This window comes from Lissotriton helveticus, chromosome 9, assembly GCF_964261635.1.
Source record: "Lissotriton helveticus chromosome 9, aLisHel1.1, whole genome shotgun sequence".
Lineage (NCBI taxonomy): Eukaryota > Metazoa > Chordata > Amphibia > Caudata > Salamandridae > Lissotriton > Lissotriton helveticus.
In genome coordinates, this window is record NC_136070.1 from 937,331,406 (window position 1) to 937,343,720 (window position 12,315).

At 44.6% G+C, this 12,315-nt stretch overlaps 1 protein-coding gene across 1 annotated transcript in view; it reads left to right on the plus strand.

Annotated features, from left to right (window-relative positions):
- Window positions 1–1,309: 1,309 nt before the first annotated feature.
- Window positions 1,310–12,315, plus strand: part of SEMA3G (semaphorin 3G) — a 222,171-nt gene continuing 211,165 nt past the window's right edge. Inside the window, exon 1 of the mRNA XM_078661168.1 lies at window positions 1,310–1,595. Coding sequence (XP_078517294.1) covers window positions 1,505–1,595 — 91 coding nt within the window. The 5' untranslated portion in view covers window positions 1,310–1,504. The remainder of the gene's footprint in view (window positions 1,596–12,315) is intronic.

Sequence of the window (12,315 nt, forward strand, 5' to 3'; positions counted from 1 at the left end):
TGACGGAATTTTGCCTCTTTTAAAATATCCACAAGAAATCTACGACGAGGAGTCCGATAAAAAGAACACAAAAGTACAAAATGAAGGGTGTCCTGCGGAGACCTATTGTTGCAGCCGCAGGCACCCTTCTTTAAAACCTGATGGATAAGCCAAAATGTTATGTAACAAATTGAGCCTAAAACGACACATTAAAAATCTATCCTGCTGGTTATACATCTAGCAGTAGTCATGAAATGTAGGTCTTTAAAGAGAGGTGTTACCTTTGTTGAAGGGGCATTGCAGAGAGAGCATTGGCAATGCCGAGGCCCCTGTACCTCCTTGATTGTGTGTGTGTGTGTGTGAGAGAGAGAGAGAGAGAGGGAGAGAGAGAGAGAGAGAGAGAGGGAGAGAGAGGGAGAGAGGGAGAGAGAGAGAGAGAGTAGAGAGAGAGGGAGAGAGAGAGAGTAGAGAGAGAGAGAGAGATGTGTTGTAGCCCCGGCTTTAGGGCAGTGCGACTGGTGCAGCTGCACCAGGCACTCATCTGTAGAGGTTGCTCTGACCTCGGGTTGGGGGGGGGGGGTTGCTGTGTTTAGCAATAGCTTATAATTGGAAAGACGTGGGGCACTGTTTGTCCGGTGGTAGTGAGAGAATCTGAGGAGGTGGGCATGGGGGCGCCAAAAATAATTTTGGCACCTGGCGCCACCGTGGCTAAAGCCGGCCCTGTGTGTGTGTGCAGTATGCGTGCGCGCGCGCTTGTCTTCATACAACCCTGGAGCATATCCGTCAGCTGGTGTATAGTTATGGCGTGCCTATGTAGCCCTGGTGGCACTACAAAGTTCCCCCGGTCACGGGTGTCGTTTCTCAGGCGGGCTCTCTCTCCGTGTTACACTAGTCATACTTTGTAGGGGCGGCGCGTTGGTGGGGGTCCCCTTTGGTCCGGTACCTCATTTCATCACTGGCACGGTGGTGGGGTCCTCTTTTGTCCGGTACCTCATTTCATCACCGGGGCGGTGGTGGGGGTCCTCTTTTGCCCGGTACCTCATTTCATCACCGGCACGGTGGTGCGGGTCCTATTTTGCCCGGTACCTCATTTCATCATCGGCACGGTGGTGGATGTCCCCTTTGGCCCGGTACCTCATTTCATCACCGGCGCGGTGGTGCGGGTCCTCTTTTGCCCGGTACCTCATTTCATCACCGGCACGGTGGTGGGGGTCCCCTTTGGCCCGGTACCTCATTTCATCACTCTCAGGGTACGCGGATCCAGCTGCGAGGCAGCGCGTGTGTGTTAGGGGTGTGAGGCGCGCGGTACGCCCCTCCCTCCCTCCTGCTCACAGTCCCTCTGGCAGGAGCTGGGTGGAGCGCGCAGTTCATAAAACATCCCTGGACGCTCTCCCGGGGTGTGAAAGGAATACCCGAGCCGCTGTCCGCAGAGCGCCCCGCTGCCCCTGCCTCCTGCCGGACACCCTGACCGCGTGTCAGAAGAGAGAACCGCGGGACCTTCCCGTGCCAGGGGGTGACGGGCATCATGCCACCTCTGCTCGCCGCGCTCTGGTGTCTATTAGCCGTGGGTGTGAGCTCCAAAGGGAACGTGCCCCGCCTGCGCCTGTCCCACAAAGGTGAGAGAGAGGCGGGACCCTGGGGCGAGGGGCACCCAAGGGTGCCTGCTGCAACCTTATTCTGTGGTGTGGTAAACCAGCGCCTTCTGTGCAAAGTTGTATTATGTGAAAACTTGTGTTGTGGGGCCGCACTGATATGTTATGCTATATAATACGACGCGTTATGTGGAACTTTATTCAATATAGTGAGAATAGTTGTGTTACGTTGTTTTAAGGTATGGTATGTGTAACGTTGCCTGTACATTATATTGTATTGTACTTTACGCTGCGTTAGGTCTAAAATTGTGATATGGTGTAACACCTCCTATCACGTGTAACGTTCCATGTACGTTATTATGTTGTCCCAATATATACTATAATGCGTGTTGTTTAAAGTCGTGTTGTGGGTAAAGTTAGGTTTTGTACAAAGTTACGTCCGATAGCATTTTAAGCATACGGTTAGATTATATTAGATCATTTTGTGTTTTTTATTATTTTGTGCTATGTGGAACTATGTGTAAAGCTGAGTGTTGTGTAAAGTTACGTTAGTTGTAGTGTTATCTCTTGTTATATGTTGTATGTAAGCCTTACTGTTAGATTACGTGTACATTATCTTCTGTTGTGTTATGTCTTGCTTCGTACTATATGTTACGTGTAGAAGTGTGGTGTGTGAAAAGTTAAGTGCGTTGCGCTATTATATACTGTCAATACACTTATGTTATGTATTTGCATGCTGTATTGGGCCAAGCGCAATGCTGATGTGCATGAAACGTTACTATGCTGTGTTCTATTGTGACATGCTATATGGAATGTTTTTATCTATTGTGTTACTTGTAAAGTTGTGTTAAAGTTGTTGTTTGCCACGTGAGGTTCCACGGGAGTGGGTCTTGCGAGGGTCGCTCACTCTGTTGCGCGGGGGTCACTGCAGTAGCTCGGTTTGGTCAATAGGGGGGGTCTGATTTAAGAAGGCAACATGCATTATATGTTGTAATTATGTTCATATTGTAGCCAAGACAAAGCACAGCTAGGCGTATAATGGTTACACCCCCCTCTCTCCTCCCCCCCCCCCCCATAAACATGATATTACTAGGGGAAAGAGAACAATGCTTCAAAGTAGTCGATTACCCTCACTATTACCTCTTTATAAAGCACTTGCTACTGCAAGTTGCTTTTTTTTTTTAGCTCTTTAAAAACTAAGTCTTACAATCGCCAGTGGCAATGGTACTTTTGTTTCTGATTCCTAAGGTATGACAGACAATGAATTCTCGAGTTTTCAAATGAAGCCTTCAAACACCACAGTCCACTCCCTCTAGAGTTCATGCTCAAAGTGAGATGGAATTCTTTCCTTGACTGTGTGTGCATGTTCGTGTGTTGTTATTGCCTGTGTGTGTTTCTGCCTCCACCTGTTTTGCCTGTACTGCCATTTTAGTGCATTCCATGTTTTAGAATGTGTTACTGGTTGATTGGCCCTCTATGCACGGGAGCGATTGTGTTTTGCAGTGCTTAATTTGTAAAAAAAAAACATAAGTGCCAAGACCGTTGTAAGGCGACCACCGTAGCTTGCACCCCCCATTGCCACTGCCAGAGCTGCCAATGACAGCACCTTTACAATTACTAACCATCACACCCTACAAGTGGTACAATCCAACTATTTGCAGACCCCAAATCTATAAGAATGGCTTGGGAAGCAGCTATTAGTTGTTTTTACTGTATATTGAATTAATAAATATCTGCTGTCCTGCTTGTCTCTAAATTTTCATAAACAGTGCCACCATATGGCATAAGTACCTGTGTTGACAATTAAGTGTTGGTGCTAAGCACCGGAAACCACCGGATCAAATTAAGCACTGGTTTTAAGTACCACTGTGGTCACCACCGCCCATCCGACTCAGATATGTAACATCTAGGACCGTGGAGCAAGTCTCCCTGGCACTGCTACAGAGCAGACCTACCAGCACTGAAATCCCAGCCCTCTCTCCAGGTCAGCAGCTCTGCCAATTTCGAAGCTGCTCTAATCATGCTGGAGCTGGCACCAGCACAATAACCTCGCCCCTTCCTTCAATATGGGGAAAATACAACAGCTACAACAGCTATGACGTGATGCACTAACCAATGCCTTTCTACCTGAGCTTGAATAGAGCCCTATCCGTGGGATCACTGAATCATCGGGGAGAGGATGTAGCCTTACAGCTGGAGCGGTCGCCCTCGAAACTGTGGAACCTGGTTCGAGTCTCGACAACGACACTCAACATCCTGTGATTCTGGGCAAATCACTTAATCTCCCCGTGCCTAACAAAAATGAACGTGTCCTTCCGTAACGAAACTGGTGCTATTTAAGGCGCTCTGATACCCAGTGTCACTGATATAGGGCCATATTATCAAGAAAGGGTAATACATTATCGTCGTTTTCATCAGTAGGAAACTGCCGCTAAAGCGACGATAATGGGCTAGATAATATGCCCTTGTGAATTCCCATAGAAGCCCAGGTTCTGGTGTTAACCTGGGCTGGACTTCTATGGGAATTCAGAAGGGCATATTATCAAGCCCATTATCGCCGCTTTAGCGGCAGTTTCCTGCCGATAAAAGTGGCGATAATGTATCGCCCTTTCTTGATAATATGGCCCCTAGTTCGCTCTATGTAAAACTCCAACTAAAAAGACCTAAAAAAAACAACGATATGTGCCGCACTCAGCCTCAGATGCTCTGGTATCGATATGATGGTGCTACAGTTTAAACACTCTCTGTATTACGTCATATTGTGATAGGATACACATCCATATGTAGTGGGTTTGCCTCACTATGGTGCATTGTCCGCAAAACAATGCTCTGTACTTGACAAGCTATGGGGCAGTGCCCACAGCAACTTAGTGCAATGCAGACAAAAAAGGCAAGTTTTGGCTATTGATGTCATTTTTAAAATGGGCTTTCTAGTGTGTACTAATTAGCCTCCTAGATTTCATCAGGTGAAAATACAATCCAAAACTGAAATTAAGTTGTTGTTTCGGCCCCCTGTAATAAATCGAATAGTCTTCATCAGGAAAGGAGGTCAAATGATATTGAAATGTACCATACTACATCACCCTGGAAAAACATGTATCTCCATGTCGGATGTATGTCGTTACAATGCATGCTATTACAACGCATGCCTTTACGACGCAAGTTTTACAACGCAAGTCGTTACAATGACTTGCGTTGGGGGGCGCTGGATAGTGAATAGTTTAATTTACTATTCCAACTCCAGTCCCTGTGGATGGTAGGGAAGGTGTTGGATAGTAAATTAAAACTATTCCCTATCCTAGAGCGCCCCCCAGCGCAAGTCGTTGTAATTACTTGCGTTGTAATGGTTGCGTCGTAATGGTAGTGCGTTGTAACAGTGGCGTTGTAAAGGATGTTTCCCCTCCATGTCACTCTGATGAGAGAGTGTTCTGGACCCGAGCATTCCATAGGTGAGAGACCATGCCATTCTCCGCAGTTATATGGGCACTGCAGTCTTTTCCTTACCTCGATTCTTAGAGTTGTTTTTCATACCTACAGACTTACGTGTTTTTTCCAGGCTGATGTACTGTGTGGCACTTTTTTAAACCCATGAGCTCTGTACTTCTAACTCTTGAATACCTTTTTATAGCACTTGCTGATTCCTGCACAATAAACCATGGTCATATACATTCATTTGATTCATGTGGAATATTCTTTGCTGCTAATGTTCATTTATGTATTTTGACTGACATCCTAATGTTATTGTTTGTTTCTTTGACATTCTTGTCCTGGGATGACTTACTAAAATATCTCATTATCATAATAGCATATTTGCAAATTATTCTGAAGGGCTCACAAACGATTTGGAAAGCAGGTCTCGGGTTTCACGTCAGTATTTCATTATTCAATACTAAGGTATATGTTAATAGATACTATACTGTGAATTAAGCACATTAACCAAGGTGAAGAACAGTATGGATAGAGAAGACCACATTGACTTTGTTGGAAGACTGTTCTGTAACTTTTGGGAAGTCCCATTTCCACATCCATCATTTCCTGCTTGAAAGACCCTGAAATGAAATGAGGATTTATAGGAGGTGTGGAGAAGTGTGGCTCAATGGTTAGAGCGGCAGACCCTGATGCAGAGGTCTGGCCCGGGACCAGGGTTCAATTCCTGCCTCAGCTGGTCTCGGTGGATCTTGGGCTCATAATTCCTCGGACCTGATTTCTCGCCTCGGTGCCTACTCTAAGCATGGGTCCTACTCTAAGCATGGGTCCCACGCTGCAACTCTGGGCAATAGCTTGCTTAGTCTCCACAACGGCCCGACAGCGCTAGGGATGCCTGGTTGCACCCTGGGGATGCCCAGGAGTGGACATTTCACAGGGAGAAACCAGGAAAGGGTTCCCTAGTGGTATGAGTACAGCACCAGGACACTCCGGAGTATCAGTGCGCTTTACAAATGCGCTTACATTTACATAGAGCGCTCCAATACCTGAAGATGTCTAGGCACTGAGCCAGAAAGGAAAATAGGTCCTTATTTAATGCATAATTGAAGTTACTGACTGAAAAGCCATGTTTTTAAAGACAACCCTGGGCGGGACATTAATTAATTGAAGCAGAAGACAGACTCAAACCTTGCAGCCCATGGGACACCAAACACCGCTAGGTGGCGGAGTGGCCATCAGATAAGTGGTTGGAACATTTTTAATTGTGCACTAATTTTCCTACTTTCATTTACTACACATCCACGCCTAACTATAACATTTACAGCCTCCTGCTTGTTTGATGGTGGATTTTCTGATGCTTCATAGTCCTTTAGCTCACGATGCGCCTAGAGCTATGTTTTTTACCTGGAAAAACTCCTCACCAATGCCTGTAGGTGTCTTCTTCTCTAGGCTGTTGTCCAGAAGCTGTGCATCGCTCTCTAGTGAAGAGCGCATATCAGAATCAGCAAACACTTAATGCCATCTTAATACATCGTGGCTCAGTTGAAGAGGTGGCTTGCTGCCGCTTCAGTTCGGATCCATGTCAGGGCCGCTCTGGCAGCCACGGCCTGTGCAGGTAAGAGCGGTGGGGCTGGGTGGGAGGGATTTCGACAGACCACGATGAGGTAAAATTAATTATTTATTTAATTTCCCCTTGTTGTCTGTCAATGCACCCCACCGCACTTACCTGCACAGGCCGCTCCTGTTGACTTGAAACTGCTTCAGTTCTGACCCATGTCAGGGCCGCTCTGGCAATTCTTCCAACCTGGTGTTGCAGTAGGGGGCTGCTTTCAATACAAGGTGGGTTGCTGTGACCCCACCTTGAAAGATCCTCTTGGACTCATTTTAGTTTGGGAACCTTGCAATGACGTGCTGGCTTGGACATTTCTGCCAGGGTTGGTTTTGGTTTGCTGTCCAACCCTAAACCCCCTTGTAGACTGGCTATTGATCTTACAGATGGAAAGCTGCATCTCGCTTCTCTAGTTATAATAGCAAGTTGTGTGTGCTTATTATCAATCACTGTTAATTAACACCCTGCTGGTCTCAATTTCAATAATGAATGTTTAAAAACGTACAAGGGTCCTTCATCTTAGGTCAAAGGTCCCCTGTTGCCTCTTCCACACTGCTATATGTTTAGTTAAATGATGCTACTGACAGTAAACATAGTTTACAACGATCTTTACACATCACATGCCATTAAAATGCGGTCATTACAACGGCCGCGTTATTACATTGCATGTCATTACAATGCAAGCTGTTACAACGACTTGCTGTAGGGGGCAGAAGGTGTTGGATTTTAAATCCATCACCTTCCCTACTGTTGCACAGACTGGAGTTGGAATAGTAAATTATACTATTTCAACATCCAGTGCCCCCCCTACAGCAAGTTGTTGTAATTACTTGCGTTGTAATGGTCTGCGATGTAACAACGCGGTCGTTGTAATGACTGCGTTGTAATGGCATGCATTCTAAACGCATCCTTTGTAACGTGGCATATTTACCACAGACTGTCATTCTTCTCTGGTCTATGGCGACTGTGCATATTGCTTGAATATTACTTTATTTTATTATGCATTTACTCTGACTCTTTCTATAGAGTCACAGTCCTTAGGCTCAACTCAACAGAACCTCAGAGGCAGTCGAAAGGACGTCAGGTGCCCTTTGCCTGTCAGTGACATCACAGCAAGGAAGGGGGAAGGTATTTGACCTTGATTACAAGTAGTTTCATGAAATTACATTTGATCTCAATTAAATTAAAAGTGACACCACACAGCCTTTGACCCTGATCAAGTGACAATGCGGTGATGAAAAACCGGCTACACTAAGTGCAAACTTAAAACACAACCTGCAAATATCACAAAATCCGACAAAAAGGCAGACTTAAGAGTTAAGGTGCCATAAGAGGGACAATATTTCCTCTGCTAATGGTATCGACTCGTCAAAGTCCCTCTTCACTGTCCAGCCTGCGTGTGCTGTGCCCCGCGACTAAGATAACTACATTTTGCCAACAGTGAGAATTTCCACTCAAAAATGAAGAGCCCAGTGGGTTAGGGAGACCCAATAGTCTGGGACATTTAACCAGGATGAGTTACAGCCTGCTGGAGAACGAGCCCAGTAAATAGTTCTCATGCATCCCTTGTAGTAATCATGATCTTTAAGCCTCGCTCTCAGTATATTGAGATAGGTGAGAAGGGATCACTTTTACCACCAATAATGAAAATAAATAAATACATTGTAGATGGAGGTGTCAACTAGGTGTAGCCAGGGTACAAGTCCTACAGAAAATAGTACAAACCTAATTATCAAATGAAATTCACAAATGATGACACAGGAAGTGATATCACAAGAACTGATGTCATACCCTTATAATAATTGTTACCCAAAAGGCCAAGGGCCTACTTTTCCAGAAAAAAACAAATTACCATAATCACAAAGAAATGTGGGAAGGACATTTTTGGTTTTAGTTTTTAAAATGACACTAATTTTTCTTAATATCAAAGAAATAACTGAGCTTGGAAATGGCTGAAAGAGGCAATATTTTTGAAACAAATATGTGGACCTTGTAAATTACGTTTTGAACAGCTTTTATTGAGAGAAAAAAAATAACTGGGGTTATTTTTAAACACACTAGAAACTGGTTTATTTTTTTAACATTAAAGTTGCTGTTCAGTTCATGCACATTGTTTCCTGCTCTTCTTTATCCAGCTACAAAGCACAAAAGTTCTTCACATTTCCGGGGTTAATCACACCACTCAACGTCGGCTAAGGGGTACGGACTTCCCTCTGTAAAAACAGAAGAGGGACTCTGTTCACCTGCGTCCACCCTTGACTCGTTCACTGGATGTACCTTCCAGAAGAAAGAGTTAACTGTGTTATTGCTAGAACCGCCAACTCCCCGGGTAGGCTGCCTTGATTGTACCGTCATGTAAACAATCTGATTACAGGACTTTTGAAGTGAAATGTCACCTCCCATGCCCCTATGGGTCTAGTGATCAAAGGGTTCATCAGAACATGTTTTAGGGAGGGGGCATGACGCAACAGTTCAAAAGTTTTCTTATCAAGGAAACATGCTCATGATAAGAATTCCCTCCTTTCTGCAGAACGTGCTTGCTCGCAAAATAGATGGTATCAGGGTGATAAGTTGAAATATTTCCATTGCCAGGAACATGCTGAGGTTCTGAAGAGATGCTCATATAAGGCCTTGTTCATCTACATGGGTGTTCTGGCTGTCTTGACTTTTCAGAGCCTGTGGGGCATATTTATAACAAAATGACGGAGCGTGCAGCTGCGCCAAATTTGACAGCGTTGTGCTCTGACATTTCTGACAACAATACGGGACACCCTTATGCTTTCCCTAGCGCTGGCACTAAAATCAGCTGCCTAATGCCAACGCAGGCCCCCTCTCAATATAGAGCGAGGGGGCCTGCGTTGCAGGGAATGATTGTTTATGAGCAGAAAGGTGTCCATTCCGGCACATAGGCAATCATTAAAAGTGTTTTGCTCTTTCTATCTGTGCTGCAGAATGATTTAAAAGCAAAAACGAGAAGAAATAAAAGTATTTCTCTTTGTTGCGCCATTCTAATGTCTACCCTTGCATGATGTTAGTTTTTTGGCTCAGCATCAAATATACAGATCCTTTTAAATCTAAGGCTGCGTCAAAAAGCAAAGGGTGTTGCAGTGGAATGCCCACCGCAACACCTATTGCAGGCCCCTTTCAATCTAAGTGATGTGTGTAAAGGGGCCGTATTTACAAGGTGGTTGTACGCCACAAAAAATGGCTTAATACCGCTTTGTAAATATGAAGAACGGCACTTAGTCAACCGGCACGTCGGTCAAAGTGACGTTCTGGGGGCGCTATCCCCTTGTAAATATATGCCGGTATTCCCAGTTAAAAGAAGTCATTTGTCGAGGAGGCTTCCCTGAGGCCGCACTGGACCTTTCCTTTTGGTAGATATGGAAATTAACTTTCTATGGATTTTCTTTTCCACCTGCAGAAGCCTCTGGGAAATTGTGCATAAAACTTGTTATACAATCCAGCATAACCCATCAACATCAATTGAGGATAGCAAAGGGTAGCAACTCTTACTCATGGTTTACTGTTTGGTTGAGGCTTCCCTTGCTACACTTGGTCAAAGGGGCCATGTAGAGCAGCCAGCCATTTCATTGCTGTCCTATCGGATAGCATTTAAGGGAGACCAACATTAAATTCCTATCTTGTAGAACAACCAAAGGCTAGCCAGCGGTCTTGCCTTTAGAATGCGAGTGCCGACCTACTGACTTGGCAGATGTTTGATTGCTTTGGCACTACACATCAATCCTTTTTGTTTACCATTCTTACATGGCCATCACCCACGTTGAAATGTAAAAGTAAAAAAAAAAGCAAAAATAGCAACCGTTTGTCACAATATGTATGTATGTGCACACATGGTGGCCATCTTGGTTACCATTCTAAGATGGCTTTCAGGCATGCACATGCATGAGTGGAGACATATGCGCACATATAGGTCATAATGTGTGGCGTCTATTTTGTCTTTTTTTACTTTATCTCTCTTACATGGCCAAACGAGGGCCATGTTGGTCAGGTAAATGAAAAATGTCAAATAAAATGCAGGAGCACTTAAAGGGAAAGCGAGTGGCCCTGTAGCACTTGGCAGTTGTCGGGCATGAGGAGCCAAACTTCTCACCATAAAATTAACTAATTTTGAAAACCCAAGACATTAATACCAGTATGTGTGAACTACTTAGGTTAACACCAACTCTGGTATACAACTCTATCAGCCAGTGACTTACGCCAGTTGAACTACAGTAGCCACTGCATGAATGGGGCAATGCAAAAGTCCCTTTTCGTATATCTATTCATGTCTAAGTGTATGTTGTGTATTAAGTGTTGTTTGATGTTATGAGGTCTCATCAACAGAGAGCTAAGAACATATGATTAATTAAAATGGAAATGATTCAGGTACATCTTGATAGTATTTTTTGTAGATAAGGTGGAGAAGACAATCACTGGACATCTAACCTCTAGGACAATACAACTTATATTAGAGAGAACAAAACCGCAGACCCATCTGTACGAGACCACAGCGCTGAGTGAATACATACACCACAAACATACACCACAAACCAAACTATCACAAAAAACACAAAAAAACAAAAAACTATCACAACATTTGAGTAGCGGATGTTGTGCCACTGAGACAATTAGTCCAGCAGTGTCTTCTAAAAGGAAATATGACGACATTGCCGTACACAATTGTCCAACCATTGACTCAGCAGTGCTACATTTGTGCAGGTTGTTGCTGGTGCTAAGCACAGGTTCATATTTTTGGTGACTTGTGCTGAATCTTTATTAACAGACTTTGACCCAGAGAAAGAACGAGAAGGTAGAAAACAGAGAAAGATGGAGGAAGAGAAAGGCAGGGACACACGGAGAAATCAGTGATTAAAAAGAACCTGTAAAAGTAAGGCAGGAAGTGGAAGGTAACAGATGAAAGAGGAATCATTTCTAGAGAAGCATGGGTAGTCATCAATCCTTGCCTTTGGCAGCATTGGCGGAAGGCTGCTAGGGAAAAGCTTTGGGCACTTCTGCTATTGATTCGTTTTTTTTTAACCACAATGTAATCACTACCTTTAGGTCATTCACAAATTGCTCTACATACAATTGCGGATTAGTGGGGGGGTCATGCTTGGACTAAAGGGTCCGACAGTCCATCTTCCACACAGGACACACATCAAGGCATAACACTGGAATTTCCCAGGTCCATCCATGACTAGAATATTGAGTTCAGTTTTTTCTATGCAATCTGATAATATGGTCTTTGTTTTATCCCATTTTAATTAAGGCTACAAGTAAGGAATCTAAAGAAAAAAACGTGTACCAAATGTACTACTTACCATGGACTTGTGAGACCCCAAAGCAAGATCCCCTGAATAAAATTAGTAATTCCTGCACCCCAACTCTATAACTTCCCCAGCCAGACACAGCACACCAACCCCACTGACCATGGGTAGTGAGAACAGGAAAGGCAGTGCATGGCCAGAACATGAGCAGGGGGTCGGGCCTGTGTGTGACTGTTGAAGGGTATTGATCAGGAGTACAAGGAGTTAAATAAAGGGGGAAATATTAGGGCGGCGGCTGAGAGGAAAACAGCCCTGGATTTCAGACAAGGCTCAGGGCTGGCCTTAGGCATGTGCAAGCTGTGCACCTGCACAGGGCCACCAAACCCCAGGGGCCACCACACCAATATATATCCTTAATATGATAATCCTCTGAGGATGG